General features: G+C 39.7%; 1 protein-coding gene across 4 annotated transcripts in view; it reads left to right on the top strand.

The window, feature by feature from the left end:
• The first annotated feature begins 586 nt into the window (after window positions 1-586).
• The window catches only part of suco (SUN domain containing ossification factor), an 89,396-nt gene continuing 64,784 nt past the window's right edge, over window positions 587-25,198 (top strand). For 2 of the 4 annotated variants that reach the window (XM_061978219.2, XM_061978218.2), the window contains exon 1: window positions 589-1,001. In XM_061978219.2, the coding sequence (XP_061834203.2) occupies window positions 949-1,001 (53 nt within the window). In that variant the 5' untranslated portion in view covers window positions 589-948. Of the gene's footprint in view, window positions 1,002-25,198 lie in introns of all 4 variants that reach the window. The other 2 variants (XM_061978217.2, XM_061978215.2) reach the window with 2 other exon arrangements.

Raw genomic sequence — 25,198 nt, 5'->3', positions numbered from 1 at the left:
TGGCTGGGGAGAGGGAAGTCTGGGCTTCTCTGCTTAGGCTGCTGCCCCCGCGACCCGACCTCAGATAAGCGGAAGAAGATGGATGAATGTATGTAAATGTTGAATATTATAAATAAAGGTTTTAAGGAAAAACAAAAACAAAACTAAACTACAAACCGGAAAAACTAAATAAAAAAACGTATCTCCTTTTGATTGCAACCATCCATCCATTTTTCTACCGCTTGTCCCTTTCGAGGTCGCGGGGGGTGCTAACCACTCAATTCGCAATAGATGTCATTGGTTACGGGTGGTTGAGCGTCATCGCTGTCAGTTTTTTTTTCTTTTAGGGCGTGTTGAGCACAACACCCAGCGACTGGCGACGTACTGCACTACCTTTATTGTGCTTCTCAAACGCCAACGCACTTATGCGCTCACAATGCACATTTTAAGTGTGGAAGTGCGCGAATTCAACCATCAACGTATTGCGTTGACTTTTTGTCAACGTATTGCGTTGACAAAAAGTCCACACTGTAAAAAAAAAAAAAGTAACGTCAGCCTGTTGCAATCTTTGTTACAACACGATCAATTTGTTATCAAGGTGGGGAAGATGACGCGTCCTGCTGCGTCCACCGTGGCCACCTCCAACTCACTCCAGTGGGCGGAGCTGTCGAAACAGTTGTTTTGCTTGGTCAACTCTGATAGGCTGGCGAATACACTTCTCGGCACCTGATTGGTCCTTTCGCCCAACGAGGAGGCGTTGAATCGACCACAGAGCCAACAGCTAGCCCGCAGCAGCAGTCTTCTTGCTAGCTAAAAGGGAACGGGGTCCTCACAATGGGAGCTAGCACACCTTAAATGACATTACTCCTTTTATACTCATGTAAACATTTATTCCATTTAATCGTGTTTTCGTGACGCCTTAGGAAGAAGCCCACAAAGAGCGAGGATGTTGGTCCCCGCGGGAAGATAATGAAGAGGTTGCGTGTTCTGTTGGTGTGCCTGATTGTAGCTCTCCTGTGCCGGTAAGTCACTGCTCATTTCCTTCTATATTCTTCCTTCATCGCACATTACTGACTCTTCAAACCATTAAAACACTGAAAAAACACCACTTCAACACCGCCAGGCGTTCTCTTGTGTCGTCAATGTTGGTTACAGCTAACGTTGTCGGCGACTTACATTAAAGTCAAATCAAATGTTTTTAGACTTATGTTTTTCAAGGACCATGTGAGCTGATAGAGAGGGTATTTTATTCCCAAGTTTAGTTTGATACCAGCCAAGGGTGCTAATATCACCGATAATGTAAATTTTTTTGAATCAGTAAATATAATTAACAAGCGCAACCTTTGACAAGTTGACTTCATGTCCGTCGCTGCCCATTAGGACGTTTCAAAGTGTAAACTACAATACTCCTTGAAAGCAGGAGTGTTTTATTTTGAAAGTAAACCGGATAATGATTTTTTGTTTGTGAATACACAAGCATCCATCCATTTCCTACCGCTTGTTCCTTTCGGGGTTGCGGAGGGTGCTGGAGCCTATCTCAGCTGCATTCGGGCGGAAGGCGGGGTACACCCTGAACAAGTCGCCACCTGCACACTCACATTCACGCAAGCATATTGTAGCTTAATTGAACAGATTTGTTGCGGCGACTGGCAAATATAAAAGGTATGTTTAGCATCGACATCCGCAGTGGTGGAAACTGAACACATTGACTTGAATATAAACGAAAAGAGTCCGCCGCCTTGGCGGCGCCGTTTGCTGCCATTACGTTTCCCGTGTATATCCGGAGTCAGCATCATGTTGACTTTGAGTTTATTTGGAACATGCATGCATACAACATGATACATCACAATTTCCAGTTTCTCTATTCAACATGTTTGAAAAGGAGTAGGAAGAAGCAGAGCTTATTTAATCCTATTGCTTAAACTTTTGTTCACTTCCTGTTCTCAATTTATTCACAATAAACTCCATAAGTAATCACAATAAAAATAGATAAATAATACTTGGGGAAGTAAGTTATATTTTATATGGTGAGATGAGTAAGATTATCTTGAAAATGAAAGGATGGATGAGATAAATTCAGAATGTTTATCATGGTTCTTCTTCTTTGGACTTTGTAAACACTTTAAGTTTGACGAGTTTCTTGAAGTGTACCATATTAGTACATTGTTCTGATTTCTTTGCTTAATCCATTCCATAATTTAATTCAGTATTCAGTATGTAGCAATATTGCTAAGTGCTAACCAAGAAATACAAATTACAAACATAATAAAACAATCACTTGCTGTACAATGTCTGCTCTCACTAGGATGTCGACTGATGGGATGTTTATATCTTTCAGCACAAGACTTGTGTTCCCCGTTTTTAGATGATGAATTCATGGGGGGGGGGGGGGATTGGGTGTAAACAAGTGCCTTTTCGTATCTTTGTTGCTATGTCTTCGGCTCTAAGTTGAATTTCACAGTTGACCCATCTCTTGGTCATGGCCACAACTTTCTATCATATAAGTGAGAGGTATGATTTAAAATCTAAAGTCAAATAAAATGTTTTTGACTTATGTTTTTCCAGTCGACAGAGGACCACGTGAGCTGATAGAGAGGGTATTTTATTCCCAAGTTTAGCTTGATACCAGCCAAGGGTGCTAATATCACCGATAGTGTACATTTTTGAATCAACAAATATAATTAACAAGCGCAACCTTTGACAAGTTGACTTCATGTCCGTCGCTGCCCATTAGGACGTTTCAAAGTGTAAACTACAATACTCCTTGAAAACGGGAGTGTTTTAGTTTGAAAGTAAACCGGATAATACACTTTTTGTTTGTGCATACACAAATGGTAAATGGTAAATGGTTTGTACTTGTATAGCGCTTTTCTACCTTTTTTAAGGAACTCCACATTCACCCATTCACACACACATTCACACACTGATGGCGGGAGCTGCCATGCACGGCGCTAACCAGGCCCATCAGGAGCAAGGGTGAAGTGTCTTGCTCAAGGACACAACAGACATGACTAGGATGGTAAAAGGTGGGGATTGAACCCGTAACCCTCAGATTGCTGGCACGGCCACTCTCCCAACTTCGCCACGCCGTCCCCAGCAAGCATATTGTAGCTAAATTGAACAGATTTTTTGTGACGACTGGCAAATATAAAAGGTATGTTTAGCATCGACATTTGCAGTGGTGGAAACTGAACACATTGACTTGAACAAAAGGGTTAGGGTTAACCCAACCCTAACCCCCCTAAGGGGTAGCGGGGGGGGGGGGGGGTATATTGTAGCGTCCCGGAAGAGTTAGCGCTGCAAGGGGTTCTGGGTATTTGTTCTGTTGTGTTTATGTTGTGTTACGGTGCGGATGTTCTCCCGAAATGTGTTTGTCATTCTTGTTTGGTGTGGGTTCACAGTGTGGCGCATATTTGTAACAGTGTTAAAGTTGTTTATACGGCCACCCTCAGTGTGACCTGTATGGCTGTTGATGCATTCACTTGTGTGTGTGTGTGTGTGTGTGAAAAGCCGTAGATATTATGTGACTGGGCCGGCACGCAAAGCCTTCAAGGTTTATTGGCGCTCTGTACTTCTTCCTACGTCTGTGTACACGGCGGCATTTTAAAAACTCATAAATTTTACTTTTTGAAACCGATACCGATAATTTTGAAACCGATACGATAATTTCCGATGTTACATTTTAAAGCATTTATTGGCCGATAATATCGGCAGTCCGATATTATCGGACATCCCTACTACAAACATGATAAAACAATGACTTGCTGTACAATGTCTGCTCTCACTAGGATGTCGACTGGTGGGATGTTTATATCTTTCAGCACAAGACTTGTGTTCCCCGTTTTAGATGATGAATTCATGGGGGGGGGGGGGGGGGGGAGTGGGTGTAAACAAGTGCATTTTTGTATCTTTGTTGCTATGTCTTCGGCTCTAAGTTAAATTTCACAGTTGACCCATCTCTTGGTCATGGCCACAACCTTCTATCATTTCAGTGAGAGGTATGATTTCAAATCTAAAGTCAAACAAATGTTTTTGACTTATGTTTTTCAAGTCGACAGAGGACCACGTGAGCTGATAGAGAGGGTATTTTATTCCCAAGTTTAGCTTGATACCAGCCAAGTGTGCTAATATCACCGATAATGTACATTTTTTGATTCAGCAAATATAATTAACAAGCGCAACCTTTGACAAGTTGACTTCATGTCCGTCGCTGCCCATTAGGACGTTTCAAAGTGTAAAATACAATACTCCTTGAAATGGGAGTGTTTTATTTTGAAGGTAAACCGGATAATGATTTTTTTGTTTGTGCATACACAAGCATCCATCCATCCTTCCATTTTCTACCGCGTGTTCCTTTTGGGGTTGCGGGGGGTGCTGGAGCCTATCTCAGCAGCATTCGGGCGGAAGGCGGGGTACACCCTGGACAAGTCGCCACCTGCACACTCACATTCACGCAAGCATATTGTAGCTTAATTGAACAGATTTGTTGCGGCGACTGGCAAATATAAAAGGTATCTTTAGCATCGCCATCCGCAGTGGTGGAAACTGAACACATTGACTTGAATAAAAACGAAAAGAGTCGGCCGCCATGGCGGCGCCGTTTTGCTGCCATTACGTTTCCCGTGTATATTCGGAGTCAGCATCATGTTGAGTTTGAGTTTATTTGGAACATGCATGCATACAACATGATACATCACAATTTCCAGTTTCTCTATTCAACATGTTTGAAAAGGAGTAGGAAGAAGCAGAGCTTATTTAATCCTATTGCTTAAACTTTTGTTCACTTCCTGTTCTCAATTTATTCACAATAAACTCCATAAGTAATCACAATAAAAATAGATAAATAATACTTGGGGAAGTAAGTTATATTTTGTATGGTGAGATGAGTAAGATTATCTTGAAAATGAAAAGATGGATGAGATAAATTCAGAATGTTTATCATGGTTCTTCTTCTTTGGACTTTGTAAACACTTTAAGTTTGACGAGTTTCTTTAAGTGGATCATATTAGTACATTGTTTGATTTCTTTCTTAGTAATAAAACAATGACTTGCTGTACAATGTCTGCTCTCACTAGGATGTCGACTGGTGGGATGTTTATATCTTTCAGCACAAGATTTGTGTTCCCCGTTTTAGATGATTAATTCATGGGGGGGGGGGGGGGGGGGGTGGGGGGGGTGTAAACAAGTACCTTTTCGTGTCTTTGTTGCTATGTCTTCCGCTCTAAGTTCTCTAGCATATTTTATTGGAGGCGATGCAGCAGCTCAATATGTCAATATAGCTGCAGTAGTTAGTTACCTCTCTGTGATGACTGTGTCGCTAAACATAGTTCCTGTGTTAGGACTCATAGTAACAATATTGTTAATACTTGGGTAAGATGCAGGTCATGGCATGTAAATGGAGTATTGTTGGAGGGTTTTAGAATGATTTTTTTAGAGAGCTTTATGGGCGCAATATAGTAGATGACTTCCATTAGCTGCATTTTTATTTATTTTTTTAAATTTATTTTAATTTTGCCTTTTATTTAACCAGGTAAAATCCCATTGAGATCAAAGATCTCTTTTCCAAGGGAGACCTGGCCAAGAGGGCAGCAGCAAGGTTACATTAAAAACAGTAAACAACACATTAAACATCAAATTTACAACATTAAAACTTGCTCACATAACACATGTGCATACAGACAAGGTAGACTGCAATCCTCAATCACAGAAGCTTTAAACTCATTTAATGTAACAAGGGTTTGAAGTTGAAGATTCGATTGTAGGTTATTCCAAGCCTTTGGTGCTGAAAACCTAAATGGTTTCTTGCCCAGTTCAGTTCTTACTTTGGGGACGACAAATTGCAGAACATTCATTGAACGAAGATTGTGACTTCCTTGTTTCATTGTTAAAAGACAAGATAGATAAGATGGGATAAAACCCAGAATGGTTTTCTAGATGAACACATGCCAATGATTGAGGCGTCGAGCACATAAAGATGTCCAGTTAACCATTGAGTATAACACACAATGGTGAGTAAGGGGAGCGCAGTTGGTGATTGCATTGTTAGCCATGTAGTAAAGGGCTGTCTAACTCGTTTTCATTGAGGGCCACATCACAGTTATGACTGCTTTCAGAGGGCCACTTGTAACAGTGACTGAATATTCATGGAAATGTATAATCCCCTCATTATATTATTTACACATTTGATTATTAAATCATTTTACCCTGCAAAATCATGGATAACTTGCTTTAAAATCATAAGTCAGGATGACAAGCATTAATTAGATTTTTTTACAAAAATAATTGACAGTAATACTGTATTATTAACTAGATCCACTCGACATCCATTGGGTTGAGTTTTTTCTTGCCCTGATGTGGGATCTGAGATGTCGGTGTGGCTTGTGCAGCCTTTTGAGACGTTTGTTTAAGGGCTATATAAAACTTTGATTGATTTATTTAGTATACTATTTGTAATGATAGGTGGTGGTCGGAGGGGCCGTTGGCGCAAATTGCAGCCACGCTTCCGTCAGTCTACCCCAGGGCAGCTGTGGCTATGAAAGTAGCTTACCACCACCAAGTGTGAATGAATGATGGGTTCTACATGTAAAGCGACTTTGGGTACTTAGAAAAGCGCTATATAAATCCCAGGTATTATTATTATTATTATTACTGTGATCAGTCAATATTAAAGTTTAAAAGTTTATTTTCATGTAGTAAATATTTTTTTCTATCAAAATTTAAAGAAGAAATATATAAAGTTCTTTATTATCGCACATTATTTCCAGGCTGTCGCGGTTCAATATGTGGCCCCCGGGCCTAGAGTTTGACACGTGGTGTAATACAAAGCACATTTTACAATTAAAACTGCACAAAAAAGAGAAAGTAATGTTTGCAGTCTCTCTTTAAGACAAACAGTTAGTCGGTTTGCTTATTTACAAACTCTGCCTTCACCTCCAGGGTATTTTTATCCCTATATGCTTTTTCTAAGATTGGAATGTTCTTGAAGTACCAGATAAGACTCCAAGGATAAGATGTACAGTACGCAGGCAAAGGTTTATGAGTGTTAAGATGCTCACCTTGACAGTTAGATCAATAACCAATCAGCCTCCGGTGCATGCAAACCACCACATGTGTGTTTCATTTCTGCTTACGTATTTTCCACTTTCACACAAGCAAGCGAATGAGCATGCAGTGAAACACACACTTCATTACCAATGCAGAACTGTTTATTTAAATTGTTTTACCTTCCCTGTGCTAACTTTCACACATCCCAGTGGTTTGAATGATTAATCAAAGTGCCTGTTGGATGGCATCTTTCTCTAGTATGTTGTCAGGATCCTGCTTCATTAAAGTGCATGCCTAATAACGCGTACGACTGCAAGAATTTTGCTGCTCCAATGCACTAATTTATGAGTTCACTATGCAAGATCAGGTTATGCACTGCCCTTTTTTTTATGGGCCTGTATATAAAAATAGAACCACAAAATACGACAAAAGTACTTAAAGAGCGCAGACCTTTGCCAGGGCCTTATCTTCCAATAGCAAAAACCATCCTTTTACAAGAGGTTGTGAATCCAGACGGAGATCTGGATCACCCCCCAAAATTTAATCGCTTGTTTCTTAACCCATTTTTGATCAGTCCTGAAAGTTTCATCAAAATTCCCTCATGGCATTTTTGAGCTAACTAACAAAGTCCACAAATTTATAAGATAATTACTTTAAGGAAAAATTACTAGCCATACCAGTTGTGTTAGTTTTGTTTATGTCGCTTCAAAACAGGCTGCAAGAAGGTTCCATCTTTGCATCGGCCTCAGCACCTGTACCAGAATGAAATTAACAGAGTGAACCCTCTTGTTGTTCATCCTCCATTTCTTTAGCCTGTTCCTAATGTAACGGCAATGTAAGGTAATGTTGTAGAAAAGATCCGGCTCACCCCCAAAATCTAATAGGGTAGGATAGGACTTTATTGTCATTGCACAAGTACCGTATTTTTCGGAGTATAAGTCGCTCCGGAGTATAAGTCGCACCGGCCGGAAATGTATAACAAAGAAGGAAAAAAAACATATAAGTCGCACTGGAGTATAAGTCGCATTTTTGGGGGAAATTTATTTGATTAAAGCCAACACCAAGAATAGACATTTGAAAGGCAATTTAAAATAAATAAAGAATAGTGAACAACAGGCTGAATAAGTGTACGTTATATGAGGCATAAATAACCAACTGGTATGTTAACGTAACATATTATGGTAAGAGTCATTCAAATAACTATAACATATAGAACATGCTATACGTTTACCAAACAATCTGTCACTCCTAATCGCTAAATCCCATGAAATCTTATATGTCTAGTCTCTTACGTGAATGAGATAAACAATATTATTTGATATTTTACGGTAATGTGTTAATAATTTCACACATAAGTCGCTCCTGAGTATAAGTCGCACCCCCGGCCAAACTATGAAAAAAAACCTGTGACTTATAGTCCGAAAAAATACGGTACAACGAAACTGTTTTCAGCACAAACCCGTTCAAGATTAGACAAACAAACAGTGTACAGGGTTACAGAACAGGAACGCTGATGGGTCGCCCTAGGCGCCCCGTAAAAGGTGGGAAAAAGGTAAAACGCTGGGGAAGAAGATGAGTAAAAAAAATACTTAGGAGCCTAGTCTGGAGTCGGAAAAAAAAACCTCCATGCCATGCACACAAACATGTTGCATATAATCATGACAACTAATCACTTGTTCCTTATCACATTTCTAACACATTCTGAAAGTTTGATTAGTATCCGCTAGGGTTGTGCGGTATACCGGTACTAGTATAGTATCGCGGTACTAACGAATCAAATACAATAATATACTCTGTTTGAAAAGTACCGGTTTGCAATTAAAAAAAAATTTTTTTAAAGGGCACGTCGTGTCATTGCTGGTTTTACGAGCAGAGAGGAGCATGTTCGGCAGCGCACAATCACGGAGTACTTACAAGCAGACACAGTGTGTAGACAGAAAAGGGAGAATGGACGCATTTTGGCTTAAAAACTGGCGATAAAGGTGAAGTTATAACACTGAAACGCCCTCAGGAAGAAGTGCTTTAGACATGGCCAGCTAGCTAGCGGCTAACGTCCTTCTGCAGTCTGCAGTGTTTTAGCTACTTCTAAATCATTAATCTTCGCCTTCATGGCGACAAATAAAGTATGTTTCTTGCAAGTATTATCCCTGCAGGACGGAGGAATAGCTAAACCTGCTTCACTACACACCGTAGCTCACCGGCGTCACCGCTAATGACGTCTATTACATCTACCGTATTTTTCGGAGTGTAAGTTGCACCGGCCGAAAATGGATAATAAAGAAGGGAAAAAACATATATAAGTCACACTGGAGTATAAGTCGCATTTTTGGGGGAAATGTATTTGATAAAAGCCAACACCAAGAATAGACATTTGAAAGGCAATTTAAAATTAAAAAAAAGAATAGTGAACAACAGGCTGAATAAGTGTACGTTATATGAGGCATAAATAACCAACTGGTATGTTAACGTAACATATTATGGTAAGAGTCATTCAAATAACTATAACATATAGAACATGCTATACGTTTACCAAACAATCTGTCACTCCTAATCGCTAAATCCTAAGAAATCTTATACGTCTAGTCTCTTACGTGAATGAGCTAAATAATATTATTTGATATTTTACGGTAATGTGTTAATAATTTCACACATAAGTCGCTCCTGAGTACAAGTCGCACCCCGGCCAAACTATGAAAAAAACTGCGACTTATAGTCCGAAAAATACGGTATATTTTTTATCGTCACAAAATCTATTTTCCTTTTTTAAAAATTCACGTTTATAAACTCAGGAAATACGTCCCTGGACACGAGAACTTTGAATATGACCAATGTGTGCACTTCCAACACTTCCATATTTAAGACAACAGAACATTACTTCACAAGATGTGATTATTTCTTTCGCATTTTAAGTGTAAAAGAAGGGTGCTGCATCTCCTAAACCGCCAGGATCGCTTCAGGAACTTTTATGAGCATATGTTATTTCTTGCTGTCGACAGATGAAGCCTCAAAGCAATGGCAGCGGGCTCGTTAAAAGAACTTTGCCTTCGGTCAACGTCGTAAAAACGCTCACTACTCGAGGAGGAAGCGGTTACGTAAGAAGCTGTCTTGCACCTGTGGCACTGACAGCGCTCTGTCACCTTTTCATTAGACAGCGGAAAGTGAATGGCAGTGAAACGGGAGACTCGGCTTACTCAGTGCTATCTGCTTACAACTGTGAGGTATGGCAATAATAATAACAAAGACCGCTTTAAGTAAGTTTTTTACCTTAGTGTAAGGATTTTGAACAATTTACATGTTTGCAAGACTTTTGGCAAATGAGCGAATGTTTCACTTTTGGACTTTTTGTGAAAATAAATGGTAGTTGTCTTGAAGCTAGATCGAGGAAAAGCCTGGATTAGCCTGTTGATACGTGCATCTTCTAATTTATAAACATTGTTAAAGTCACATACATACAGTATACTGTATATATGTACATATGCCTTGGTCCAATGCTAGTAAGTACATATTGCTTGGAGTAAATAAAAGTTAACAAAGTAAGAAGCTTCACTATGGTCCACGTCTGTTCTTTTTAATTAGCCCCATTGAGCCCAGTAAGTACCACTAGAACGATAGTGTATAATTTATACAGAATAGGATATAGATATAGTAGGTTATAAATGGCATATCTGTGTTAATTTGGCATACAAACCCATGTCAGAACAAGTTACAGGTGACTATACTCACCATTGGCTTGTTTAAAAAAAATATATATATATATATATTTATATATATATTTATTTATTTATTTATTTTTCCATTCATTTGATAGGGAAATCATAATACAGGTACTGAGAAAACAGACACTTTTTTTTGTTTTGTTACTGAATAAAAACAAAGAAAAAAGAGTTGAGGTAAGTGAAAAGGTTCATTGTCGACAGTGAGAGTCACAGTTATCCTACAGTGTCTTTAATTTAGCTATGTAACTAATTATGCAGGCGTGGGCCTGTTTGAGATGGTGACGTTATGTTAAGGGAAAATATCCTGAAATCACAGCTCAGTGTTAATTACAGCCCTAAAATATGTTATTTTGCAAAGTTCTTTTGAAAAGAAGAGCTTTAAAAGCTTGTAAAGGATGTAATTGAACATAGTGAAAAATATGTATTTTTAAAACAAATAACAAAAAATAAACTGATTTTTTTATTTCTAAATAAATAATAGGGAAATGCATTAGTCTCTTGTATTCATGTTAGCATTTAAGCTAGCGAGCCAGCCATTAGCGTGCGAGTAGGGATGTAATGATTTGAACATTTTATATCATGGTTATTGTCACCAAAACTATCATGCTATTATTATCACGGTATTGTTGAATGTGCTCAAAAAGTACTTATACACACTTCTAACCAAGTTTTACTTAAAAAAAATGTAATACAATAAATACATAGTGTGTGTGTGTGTGTGTATATATATATATACACACACATGTATACTGTATATATGTGTGTGTGTGTATATGTGAATGTATGTAAGTTTGTGTATACATGCGTATGTATACTATATGTATGTATGTATGTATGTATGTATGTATGTATGTATATATATATATATATATACAATCTCCCCAAAACCAGTGAAGTTGATACGTTGTGTGAATAAAAACAGAATACAATGATTTGCTAACCCTTTTCAGTCTATATTCAATTGAATAGACTGCAACGACAAAATACTTAATGTTCCAACTGGTAAACTTTATTTTTTGCAAATATTTGCTCATTTGTAATTTGATGCCTGCAACATGTTTCAAAACAGCTGGCACAAGTGCAAGAAAGACTGAGAAAGTTGATGAATGCTCATCAAACACTTATTTAGAACATCCCACAGGTGAACAGGCTAATTGGGAACAGGTGCGTGCAATCAGTGAGTTTATCATTATCAATCATGGTTTGTTTGGGACGGCGTGGCGCAGTGGAAGAGTGGCCGTGCGCAACCCGAGGGTCCCTGGTTCAATCCCCAACTAGTACCAACCTCGTCATGTCCGTTGTGTCCTGAGCAAGACACGTCACCCTTGCTCCTAATGGGTGCTGGTTAGCGCCTTGCATGGCAGCTCCCGCCATCATTGTGTGAATGTGTGTGTGAATGGGTAAATGTGGAAGTAGTGTCAAAGCGCTTTGAGTACCTTGAAGGTAGAAAAGCGCTATACAAGTACAACCCATTTATCATTTATTTATCATATGGTTTTACGATCATTTCGATTTAAAACAGTGTTTACCATTATACCGTTTATCGTTACATCCCTATGTGCGAGCTTCCTTTTCCAACACATGAGCAGTATCCCTGTCTATCAAAGTGCTGTAATCATGATGGTTTTATATTTTTTATCAAAAACAATATTACTAACTTTCAGGAGTTTTACTGCGGTATATCAATAACGCTGTTAATCATTACATCCCAAGGTGATAGACTAACAACCTCTTATTGTAGGCCAAATTCACATTGTGTATCATTTAAATTTGCACAATCGTACGACACCACATGTCTACATAAACCATCCATTTTCTACTGCTTGATCCTCTCCGGGTCGTGGGGGTGCTGGAGCCTATCCCAGCTTCACTCGGGCGGAAGGCTAGTTATACCCTGGACAAGTCGCCAATCAAATATAATTAGTTTAAAGTGATACTTTGTTTGTGGTGATTAACCAACTGCATTTATCACATTCTACAAGTTAGATTGTAATTACTACATAGCTGAGATAGGCTCCAGCGCCCCCCGCGACCCCAAAGGGAATAAGCAGTAGAAAATGGATGGATGGATGGATGGACATCCGTCTATTTTGGCTTTTTGCTGCACTTGTTTTCCCCCCTTTCTATAAGTTGCTAGCAAGACCAGAATGATCCAGTTCTGTATGTTGTGGCACCGGAGCTGGACTGGCACTCAATTGTTCCTGCCCACTGGCCATGGAGACTACTGAGCACATTGAGCTCTGCAGACTGTCCCTGTATTCCTCTTACTGTCCGCTACATAGCAAATAAAGCTGCGTACTTCTTTTCATTTCCTTACATACCTGACTCTTCAAGTTTGTAAAAACGATTTACTGTTCCCAGGGCGTCAACAAATTGTCTCACGTTGGTTTTATTGTATTTGCTTTTTAGCCTGTAAACAAACTCCTTAATAAGCGCTTGCTGCGTCCCTGACGCACAATTATCTAAAAGACTTAACTCTCCTTGCATCACAGAGACACTCCTTAATGATCCCATGAAAAACAATATACCGTATTTTCCGCACTATAAGGCGCACCGGATTATTAGCCGCACCTTCTATGAATTACATATTTCATAATTTTGTCCACCAATAAGCCGCCCCGGACTAAAAGCCGCGCCTACGCTGCGCTAAAGTGAATGTCAAAAAAACGCTGCGCTAAAGTGAATGTCAAAAAAACAGTCAGATAGTTCAGTCAAACTTTAATAATATATTGAAAACCAGCGTTCTAACAACTCTGTCCCAAAATGTACGCAAATGTGCAATCACAAACATAGTAAAATTCAAAATGGTGTAGAGCAATAGTAACATAATGTTGCTCGAACGTTAATGTCACAACACACAAAATAAACATAGCGCTCACCTTCTGAAGTTATTCTTCATTCGTAAATCCTTCGAATTCTTCGTCTTCGGTGTCCGAATTGAAAAGTTGCGCAAGCGTGGGATCCAAAATGGCCGGTTCCGTCTCGTAGAAGTCATCGGGAGTCAGTGTCGCTGTTGTTCTGTGAATCCTGCCTTCCGGAAAGCTCGGACCACAGTTGTGACCGAAATATCTGCCCAAGCATTTACGATCCACTGGCAAATGTTGGCGTATGTCGTCCGAGGCTGTCTGCCCGTCTTAGTGAAGGTGTGTTCGCCTTCGGAGCTGTGTGAAAAAAGCCACCCGGCCTCTTCGCGTAAACTTCCCTTAACCACTCGCTCATCTTTTCTTCATCCATCCATCCCTTCGAGTTAGCTTTTATGATGACGCCGGCTGGAAAGGTCTCTTTTGGCAAGGTCTTCCTTTTGAATATCACCATGAGTGGAAGTTAGCATGGCAAGCTAGAACCACAGTGAAGGATGACTTCTCATTCCCTGTGGAGCGAATATTCACCGTACGTGCTCCCGTTCCACAGTGCGGTTCAGTTGCTGTGAAATACGGTAGTAATCCGTGTGCGGATGGAGAGATTGCGTCTTTTTATGAACCGGATCGTTTAGTAGGAGCCATTTTGTGGTCTTTACAGATGTAAACAGGAAATGAAACGTACGGTGATATCCGCGCGTTTTTTCTTCTTCTTCCGGGGGCGGGTGAAGCGCTTCCTGTTCTATGGGGGCGGGTGAAGCGCTTCCTGTTCTATGGGGGCGGGTGCTTTCCTTGGCGGTTGCTTGCGTAGAAGAAGAAGCGCTTCCTGTTCTACCGGGAAAAAAGATGGCGGCTGTTTACCGAAGTTGCGAGACCGAAACTTTATGAAAATGAATCGTAATAAAGCGCACCGGGTTATTAGGCGCACTGTCAGCTTTTGAGAAAAATTGTGGTTTTTAGGTGCGCCTTATAGTGCGGAAAATACGGTACTGTATTTTCCTGACCATAGGGCGCACCGGATTATAAGGCGCACTGCCGATGAATGGTCTATTTTCCATCTTTTTTCATATGTAAGGTGCATTAAAGGAGTCATATTATTATATATTGTTTTCTAAATGTAAAACACTATCTTGTGGTCTACATAACATGTAATGGTGGTTCTTTGGTCAAAATGTTGCACAGATTGTTTTACAGATCATCTTCAAGCCGCTTTCTGACAGTTGCTTCAGGATGCGCCGTTTTGTGGGCGGTCTTATTTATGTGGCTCACCTTAGGCAGCGTCTTCTCCCCGTCATCTTTGTTGTAGCGGTGTAGCGTGCAAGGACGGGGGTGGAAGAAGTGTCAAAAGATGGAGCTAACTGTTTTAATGACATTCACACTTTACTTCAATCAATAACGGAGCAGCATCTCCTCATCCGGAAACAACCACACTGGAAATGTGCCCTGTGAAAAACCGTCCGACCGGAACTCTCTAATAACTAAAGTTCCTTGGGTGAATAATGTAAACTCACTACACCGGTATGTTTTAGTGCTTTAATGGCGAGTTTACTGACAGATATAAGTTAGAACTTTACACTACTTTATATTAGAAATGCTAACAGCGGAGGATGAATGTCCCGTAACAAGAAGATGGAGATAAAGCTTATCAACTACGGAGTCGGCGCGGACACGTGCTATTTTTCAGGATTTATGCAGATGTATATCAGCAGGTACCAGAAGGCAAGCAAAGTTGCTTTTGCATAATATTACGAAACAAAACGGCAGATAATATGTCTTACCTTACACACACACACACACACACACACACACACACACACACACACACACACACACACCATAATATAACTTGTGTAATGTTTTATATTTTCAATGGAACATTTTAAAATGTTGGTGTTTACTTGAGACCCATCGTAGTGCAGGCTACACTTATCTCTTATGTTTGACTGCCATCTACTGGTCACTTATCATTACACCATGTACCAAATAAAATAGCTTCGAGGTGGGTGAGCTCAACCAAACGTATTCCTTACATTAGGCGCACCGGGTTTTGATGTGCGCCTTTTATAGTCCGGAAAATACGGTAACTACCTCTGGCAGATGAAGAGTTGTCTCCTCACTCGCGCTTCAAGTAAGTGATTATTTAGGTACCGTATTTTTCGGACTATAAGTCGCAGTTTTTTTCATAGTTTGGCCGGGCTCCAGTGCGACTTATATATGTTTTTTTCCTTTTTTACTATGCATTTTCGGCAGGTGCAACTTATACTACGGTGCGACTTATACTCCGAAAAATACGGTATATAGGTATCGGTATCATTTTTGATGCGGCAGCAGCATAAATCGATTAGTTTTTTTTTTTGATAAAGCGGCTCATTTTGACAGAACACTGAATCCTGTAAAGGAAGTCGCTATTACGCGAGAAAAAATGGACGCCACAAATCAACGTGTTAGTGGGTTAGTGCTGTGGCTGTTATGTAGAGGAAGTAGTCAGATAACGGAAAACGACTGCAGGAGGAAGAGAAATAGAATTGCAAAAAGGAGAGTGATCGTGCTGCGCACAGAAATGACGTAGCTTGCCCAAAGATGATGTAAAAGTCCCATTCAGGTCACATTGCTGTTTGGACACATTTGAAAAGATCCGGTTCAGACTACCTCCTGATGCGGCTCAAATCTGATGCGAAAAGATCAGATTTGAAGCGCTTTGGAGCGTTTACACTGGCAAAACTTGAGGGCAAAAATATCAGATTTATTGTGCAACTTTCTAAACACATCATCATGTAATGTTCTTTTTTTGATGAAGCTTGTCTTGAACTGGGATGTAGAGTCCAACTTACTGTTGTTGCGTTTGAAGCAATTATCACTGTTAATTTTTGTATGTGTTGCAGTCACTGGGTTCTTTGTTTAAAAAAAAAATATATATATATATATATATACATTGCCATTTTGCAGAATTCCTGTCGCAAAAGTGGCAAAAGTCAATGATTTCTTCATTTTCTTTCTGCAGAACATGTTCTCCCCATCCCCCCTCGCTCGCTCTTCAGTGTTTACCTTTCTCTGCGAGCACTCTCTTACTTTGGGTCCTGCGTGAGTGTGCAAGCGTCTTCCCGCACCCCCAGCTGAGGGTCATTATCACAAAGCAACCCAGTCTATACTGCTGGAAGGGAACATTGTGTTCCAAAGCTGGCTAGGGTTTGACGGGCGTTTCCAACTCAAGACGTATAGGACTAAATTTACATGTGATGCAATGGAAGGCTGCCCTGTTGTCTTAGGTTTCAAAGTACAAGAAATATGTTTGTAATTAAAGTAAATTCAGTGTCCTGTATAAATGTTAATCAGAATATATTTTACCTTGAAACATATACCGTACATTCAGTACTCTGCAGCACATCATACAGTAGTAGTTAGGGATGTGAATCTTTGGGCACCTTATGATTAGATCCGATTCCTGGGGTGACTATTTGATTCAAAACTGATTCTCGCAATGTATTATTTGGTATAATAATTTTTAAAAACAGGTTAGAAAAGCTCCTTCTGGAGGCACAGAGTTGGCCGAAAAAACATTTTTTAAATGTATTCTTACACTAAAAACAAATAAAATATGCATATACAGTCGTGGTCAAAAGTTTACATACACTTGTAAATAACATGTCATGGCTGTCTTGAGTTTCCAATAATTTCTACAATTCTTATTTTTTGTGATAGAGTGATTGGAGCACATACTTGTTGGTCACAAAAAACATTCATGAAGTTTGGTTCTTTTATGAATTTATTATGGATCTACTGAAAATGTGACCAAATCTGCTGGGTCAAAAGTATACATACAGCAATGTTAATATTTGATTACATGTCCCTTGGCAAGTTTCACTGCAATAAGGTGCTTTTGGTAGCCATCCACAATCTTCTGGCAAGCTTCTGGTTGAATCTTTGACCACTCCTCTTGACAAAATTGGTGCAGTTCAGCTAAATTTGTTGGTTTTCTGACATTGACTTGTCTCTTCAGCGTTGTCGACACTTTTAAGTCAGGACGTTGGGAAGGCCATTCTAAAACCCTAATTCTAACCTGAATTCTAGCATATTTGGTCACATTTTCAGTAGACCCATAATAAATTCATAAAAGAACCAAATGTCATGAATGTTTTTTTGTGACCAACAAGTATGTGCTCCAATCTATCACAAAAAAAAATAAGAGTTGTAGAAATTATTGGAAACTCAAGACATACATGACATTATCTTTACAAGTGTATGTAAACCTTTGACCGCCACTGTATATTTTTAAATCGGGATGCATAAGATGGCGATAGAAATGGGAATCGATCTTTTTGTGCACCCCTAGTAGTAGTAAATATTGTACAGAGAGGATGTTTTAACTAGGTTATTTTTTTTACCCCCACTGTGCCTAAGAAAGCGCACAGACATTGTGTCCACACCCACCCCGCTGGCAAAGTGGCTCTTCCTATCAAATTGCATTAAACCACATGACTGCCTCCTTGATTCCCTATTCCGACGCACTGATCCTGATGCAACCGATGTCACTCTGGCAAGCCTCTTTGATCCCTATGGGATTGGGAGGACCAGGCCATCATTGGCGTCCCACCACCATGTGACTGACGGTCTTTATGACACTCAGTCGGGTGTGTTTTTTGCATTTGATATTTGTCAGCTGACTCCTGAACTGTTCACATATTGATGAAAATGTTTCAAAACATGGAACCTTACTGTGTTGGCTGTGTTATTGTTTTTCTGATGAATTTGACCTCATAAATCGGATTAACTTGTACTTTCTCAGATCAGTGTACAAAACAACCACTGTAACTTCAGGGTGTTTAGCAAAATCCTCACCCAATTTGGTCCATAACCAACATGCATGTGTGTGTAAAATTTGAGCAAGATTAAAACATGGCCGCCATCAAGCATACAGGTAAAAGCCAGTAAATTAGAATATTTTGAAAAACTTGATTTATTTCAGTAATTGCATTCAAAAGGTGTAACTTGTACATTATATTTATTCATTGCACACAGACTGATGCATTCAAATGTTTATTTCATTTAATTTTGATGATTTGAAGTGGCAACAAATGAAAATCCAAAATTCCGTGTGTCACAAAATTAGAATATTGTGTAAGGCTAATACAAAAAAGGGATTTTTAGAAATGTTGGCCAACTGAAAAGTATGAAAATGAAAAATATGAGCATGTACAATACTCAATACTTGGTTGGAGCTCCTTTTGCCTCAATTACTGCGTTAATGCGGCGTGGCATGGAGTCGATGAGTTTCTGGCACTGCTCAGGTGTTATGAGAGCCCAGGTTGCTCTGATAGTGGCCTTCAACTCTTCTGCGTTTTTGGGTCTGGCATTCTGCATCTTCCTTTTCACAATACCCCACAGATTTTCTATGGGGCTAAGGTCAGGGGAGTTGGCGGGCCAATTTAGAACAGAAATACCATGGTCCGTAAACCAGGCACGGGTAGATTTTGCGCTGTGTGCAGGCGCCAAGTCCTGTTGGAACTTGAAATCTCCATCTCTATAGAGCAGGTCAGCAGCAGGAAGCATGAAGTGCTCTAAAACTTGCTGGTAGACTGCTGCGTTGACCCTGGATCTCAGGAAACAGAGTGGACCGACACCAGCAGATGACATGGCACCCCAAACCATCACCCAACCATGCAAATTTTGCATTTCCTTTGGAAATCGAGGTCCCAGAGTCTGGAGGAAGACAGGAGAGGCACAGGATCCACGTTGCCTGAAGTCTAGTGTAAAGTTTCCACCATCAGTGATGGTTTGGGGTGCCATGTCATCTGCTGGTGTCGGTCCACTCTGTTTCCTGAGATCCAGGGTCAACGCAGCCGTCTACCAGCAAGTTTTAGAGCACTTCATGCTTCCTGCTGCTGACCTGCTCTATGGAGATGGAGATTTCAAGTTCCAACAGGACTTGGCGCCTGCACACAGCGCAAAATCTACCCGTGCCTGGTTTACGGACCATGGTATTTCTGTTCTAAATTGGCCCGCCAACTCCCCTGACCTTAGCCCCATAGAAAATCTGTGGGGTATTGTGAAAAGGAAGATGCAAAATGCCAGACCCAAAAACGCAGAAGAGTTGAAGGCCACTATCAGAGCAACCTGGGCTCTCATAACACCTGAGCAGTGCCAGAAACTCATCGACTCCATGCCACGCCGCATTAACGCAGTAATTGAGGCAAAAGGAGCTCCAACCAAGTATTGAGTATTGTACATGCTCATATTTTTCATTTTCATACTTTTCAGTTGGCCAACATTTCTAAAAATCCCTTTTTTGTATTAGCCTTAAGTAATATTCTAATTTTGTGACACACGGAATTTTGGATTTTCATTTGTTGCCACTTCAAATCATCAAAATTAAATGAAATAAACATTTGAATGCATCAGTCTGTGTGCAATGAATAAATATAATGTACAAGTTACACCTTTTGAATGCAATTACTGAAATAAATCAAGTTTTTCAAAATATTCTAATTTACTGGCTTTTACCTGTATTGTCTCAGCAGGGACACGGAGAGGACTTGGTGTCTAATTGTCCATAAGTCATTGACCATTTGTCTAATGATTATGAGAGGATATCAGTCTTACATGTAGAACTGCATGATTATGGCCAAACTATTAGTCACAATTATTTTTATCAGTCTTAAATAGGGTTGTACGGTATACGTACCACGATACTAATGAATCATTTTTGGTACAATACCGCCTCTGAAAAGTACCAGTATTTTTTTGGCATCACATCTTCTTTCGTTTTTTATTCATTTGTTTTTAAACTCAGGAAATATGACCCCAGACAAATGAGGACTTTCAATATGACCAATGTATGATCCTGTAACTACTTGGTATCGATTGATACCCAAATTCGTGGTATCATCCGAAACTAATGTAAAGTATCAAACAACAGAAGAATAAGTGGTTATTACATTTTAACAGAAGTGTAGATAGAACATGTTAAAAGAGAAATTAAGCAGATATTAACAGTAAATGAACAAGTAGATTAATAATCCATTTTCTACCACTTGTCCTTAATAATTTTGACAAAATAATAGAACTGCATACGTCAGTGTCAGAGTTTGTAGGTGCCGAACCCCAAGATGCAGAGAAGGCGGAAGGCATTGTGCGAGAAAACATGATTTAATTAAACACTATGGCAAAAAAACAAACAAAAGGGTAACAACAAAAGGCGCGCACAAGGCGGAGAACAAACTTGGCTATGAACTAAAATAGCACAGAGGCTGACTGTGGACAAGAAACAAAAACACTTACTGTGACACGAAGGAACTAGGACATGAGCAGAGTGAAACAAAAGTAGACAGAGCTACAACGACAAGTATTAAGACAGGTAGTAATGACAATGACAATAATCCAGCAGAGACTGGAGGGTAGGGCAGGTATAAATAGCAGCTGGCTGATTGACACCAGGTGTGGCCAGGTGCCAATCAGCCACAGCTGAGGGGACACAGCACTCAGGGAGACAAACAGGAAACAGAACCAAAACAAGAGCGCTGACAGGAAATACTACACACACGCATGAAAAATTAAAACACAACCAAACTGACAGTCAGCAGCTAAATTACCGGTAAGAGCCTTTGTTTGCCTACTTACTAATAAAAGACAAGTTGTCTTGTATGTTCACTATTTTATTTAAGGACAAACTTGCAATAAGAAACATGTTTAATGTACCGTAATATTTTGTGTTTAAAAAAAGCCAATAATGCAAATTTTTTGTGGTCCACTTTATTTAGAAAAGTACCGAAAAGTATCGAAATAATTTTGGTACCGGTACCAAAGTATTAGTATCGGGACAACACTAGTCTTAAACGTGATTATTAATCACAATTATTCATTATGCCAGGTAAAAGGTAGTGTTTCTCACAGGTCGGCCATCTGTGTAAACATGACGTCATCATGTAATTTGTAATGAAATAGTCTAATAAAAAGGCTAAACAAACACTTTACATATAATCAGCATTAAAAGTTCAGTTTTTCACATTACATGACGCCTTTAGCATTATTCGTAAATTTTTGGTAGGTTTTTTCGGGACTGTAGAAAGAACAGCCGTGTTCTGCGGGACAATTAGAGGTCAAAACCAACTTTTCTTACCAGTTTGCACCTGTGTTTGTGTATGTTGGATCTCCATAACTGCTAAAAATGTTAATTCCAACCATGGTTGCCTGACGGCGATAATTATAAAACACTTTTTTGCCTTTTGTACTTTAAGGCTTTAGTGACGTATTTTGCCTCAGTTACGTCAGCGGCTATCTCCATACAGTATGCGGTAGAGGTTTACTAAAAAAGCTTTGCCTGAGTCCGCCATTTTTATTCAGTTGTAGTCTCCAAAACAAAATCTATGTACAATTTGGACCAGAGCGTCACCATTACATGTCATGTAGACCACACGGAAGTGTTTTAAATTTAGTAAAAAAAAACTTAATTTGGTGGCTTTTTTTCAGACTCTAAGGCGCACTTAAAATCCTTTCATTTTCTCAAAAATCGACAGTGCGTCTTATAACACGGTGCACCTACACGGAATAATTCTGGTTGTGCTTACTGACCTCGAAGCAAATTTTTTTTGTACATGACTTAACAAGTGTGACCGGTAGATGGTAGTCACACATAAGAGATAAGTGTAGATTGCAATGTGATGCCAGTAAACAACACCAAAACTTTAAATGTTCCTGCCGTTACAGGCTGTAAAGGTGCTTGATTTACTATGCAGCAAATCCTCCTTTTTCAATGTTAATAACTTTTATAACAAATTTTACTTTACAATAAATTCACCTACAAAGTATTGCCAATAAAATATATTATTGTCAACACTTTTTGAGACCAAATCAACCACTGATGTGTAGAGATGTCCGATAGTATCGGACTGCCGATGTTATCAGCCGATAAATGCGTTAAAATGTAATATCGGAAATGATCGGTATCAGTTTCAAAAAGTGAAATGTATGATTTTTTTTTAAACGCCGCTGTATGTATGTTGTACACGGACGTAGGGAGAAGTACAGAGCACTTGCGTCTCCCAGTCATACTTGCCAACCCTCCCGATTTTCCTGGGAGACTCCCGAATTTCAGTGCCCCTCCCGACAATCTCCCGGGGCAACCATTCTCCCGAATTTCTCCCGATTTCCACCCAGACAACAATATTAGGGGCGTGCCTTTAAAGGCACTGCCTTTGCGTGCCGGCCCAATCACATAATATCTACGGCTTTTCACACACACAAGTGAATGAAATTCATACTTGGTCAACAGCCATACAGGTCACACTGAGGGTGGCCGTATAAACAACTTTAACACTGTTCCAAATATGCGCCACACTGTGAACCCACACCAAACAAGAATGACAAACACATTACAGGAGAACATCCGCACCGTAACACAACATAAACACAACAGAACAAATACCCAGAACCCCTTGCAGCACGGACTCTTCCGGGACGCTACAATATACACCCCCGCTACCCCCTCCCCCCAACCCCGCCCACCTCAACCTCCTCATGCCCTCTCAGGGAGAGCATGTCCCAAATTCCAAGCTGCTGTTTTGAGGCATGTTAAAAAAAAGAATGCACTTTGTGACTTCAATAATAAATATGGCAGTGCCATGTTGGCATTTTTTTCCATAACTTGAGTTGATTTATTTTGGAAAACCTTGTTACATTGTTTAATGCATCCAGTGGGGCATCACGACAAAATTAGGCATAATAATGTGTTAATTCCACAACTGTATATATCGGTATCGGTTGATATCGGAATCGGTAATTAAGAGTTGGACAATATCGAAATATTGGATATCGGCAAAAAAGCCATTATCGGACATCTCTACTGATGTCACTTCCTGTTTATGTGACGTCACGCGAGTTCACTTACTGTTGTTACTATTGTCAATAATTTTGTGAGACCAAATTAATCATTGTTGTCACTTTCGTTTTATGTGACGTTTACTTCCTGTTGAATGGACGAGTTTTGTCTGTTTTAACTCGACACTGTGGATTTTGGTGTATATTGTAGCGTCCCGGAAGAGTTAGTGCTGCAAGGGGTTCTGGGTATTTGTTCTGTTGTGTTTATGTTGTGTTACGGTGCAGATGTTCTCCCGAAATGTGTTCGTCATTCTTGTTTGGTGTGGGTTCACAGTGTGGCGCAAATTTGTAACAGTGTTAAAGATGTTTATACGGCCACCCTCAGTGTGACCTGTATGGCTGTTGACCAAGTATGGCTTGCATTCACTTGTGTGTGTGAAAAGCCGTAGATATTATGTGACTGGGCCGCAAAGGCAGTGCCTTTAAAGTTTATTGGCGCTCTGTACTTCTCCCTACGTCCGTGTACACAGCGGCATTTTAAAAAGTCATACATTTTACTTTTTGAAACCGATACCGATAATTTCCGATATTACATTTTAAAGCATTTATCGGCCTGCCGAGTTAATAACGTTAAAGATTCACTTTTTTTAATGGTGGCAGCCAAAATTGTAATCGTGATGAAAATGTAATTTTGTAAAGCATTTTGACCACAACCCATAGGTGGGACCACCAATGCTGTTTACATTTAGCACATGGCTGTAATCTACTTAACATGCTGGAATTTATGGTCTGCTCTTTGTCATTAATTATCAATTATCATGCTTAAATGTGAAATGTGTGCATGATGTTTTATATTCTAATAACATGTTTTTCAAAAAGTTTTGGTCGAATTCAAACTTCTATGGAAAATCCGACCCAGAATGTTGGCACATAGAGCCACAGTGTGCGCTCCTATGCATTCTGTGCCCCGGGAAAAAGACGCCTGTGTATTTTTTTTTTATGCAAGCGAGGGCCGTGCGTCACAGGACTGGCGTGGTCATGTTAGGATCCTTGTAAATGTGTGCCCGGTAGGTTTATTAGCTTGTGTGGAAGTCATTGCAATGATTATCGTCTTATCAAAATCGGGTTCTGTTGCCAAAATCATATAACTTGATAAGCAAAATATTTTTTGCTAATAATAAAACGCTACTGTTTGCTGATATAATATTAGATGTTTGTGTTATCATGCCTGAAATGCATCTGATGGGTTATGGATTTGAAGATTTTGACAGTTATGCGTGACAACACTGACAACATTTACAAGTCGACTCTGCAAAACAAGTTTTTATTGCTCATTAAATGGGGCTGTTGAAAGAGTGCAAATGCCTTTTTAATTTGAGGTTTTCTGCACCAGGAAGGCATGCAAAGGACTGGTTTTAAGGAGATCAGGCCCTTGGGTCAGTGAAATGTTTGAATGCAAATTTACAACATACTAAAATGGAAAGACATGGATTCTGAAGCTTCACTTCATGCCAAAATAGGCTTAATGGTGTAGATGCAAGCCTGTTTATCCCTCTGTACGTCATTGTGAGATTGAGCGTTAACATGCTTTGTGTCTCATGCGATACAGCAAGTCAGCACACAACGTTTCAAGCTCTCACGGGAATGAAAGAGAAATTAGAAAGGCATGCAAAGGCAAACCTTGTCATTAAAGCTCAGGTGTGATTTTTAAGGGAAAGGACATTAAAGTTAGCAACATTAGCATAGCTATATGGGCTACACTTTTTTTTAAAGTTACATTTTAACAACATA

Source organism: Nerophis lumbriciformis, linkage group LG18, assembly GCF_033978685.3.
Source record: "Nerophis lumbriciformis linkage group LG18, RoL_Nlum_v2.1, whole genome shotgun sequence".
NCBI classification, from domain to species: Eukaryota; Metazoa; Chordata; class Actinopteri; order Syngnathiformes; family Syngnathidae; genus Nerophis; species Nerophis lumbriciformis.
Note: the sequence above shows the minus strand (reverse complement) of the source record. Positions and strands in the feature narration are given on the sequence as shown.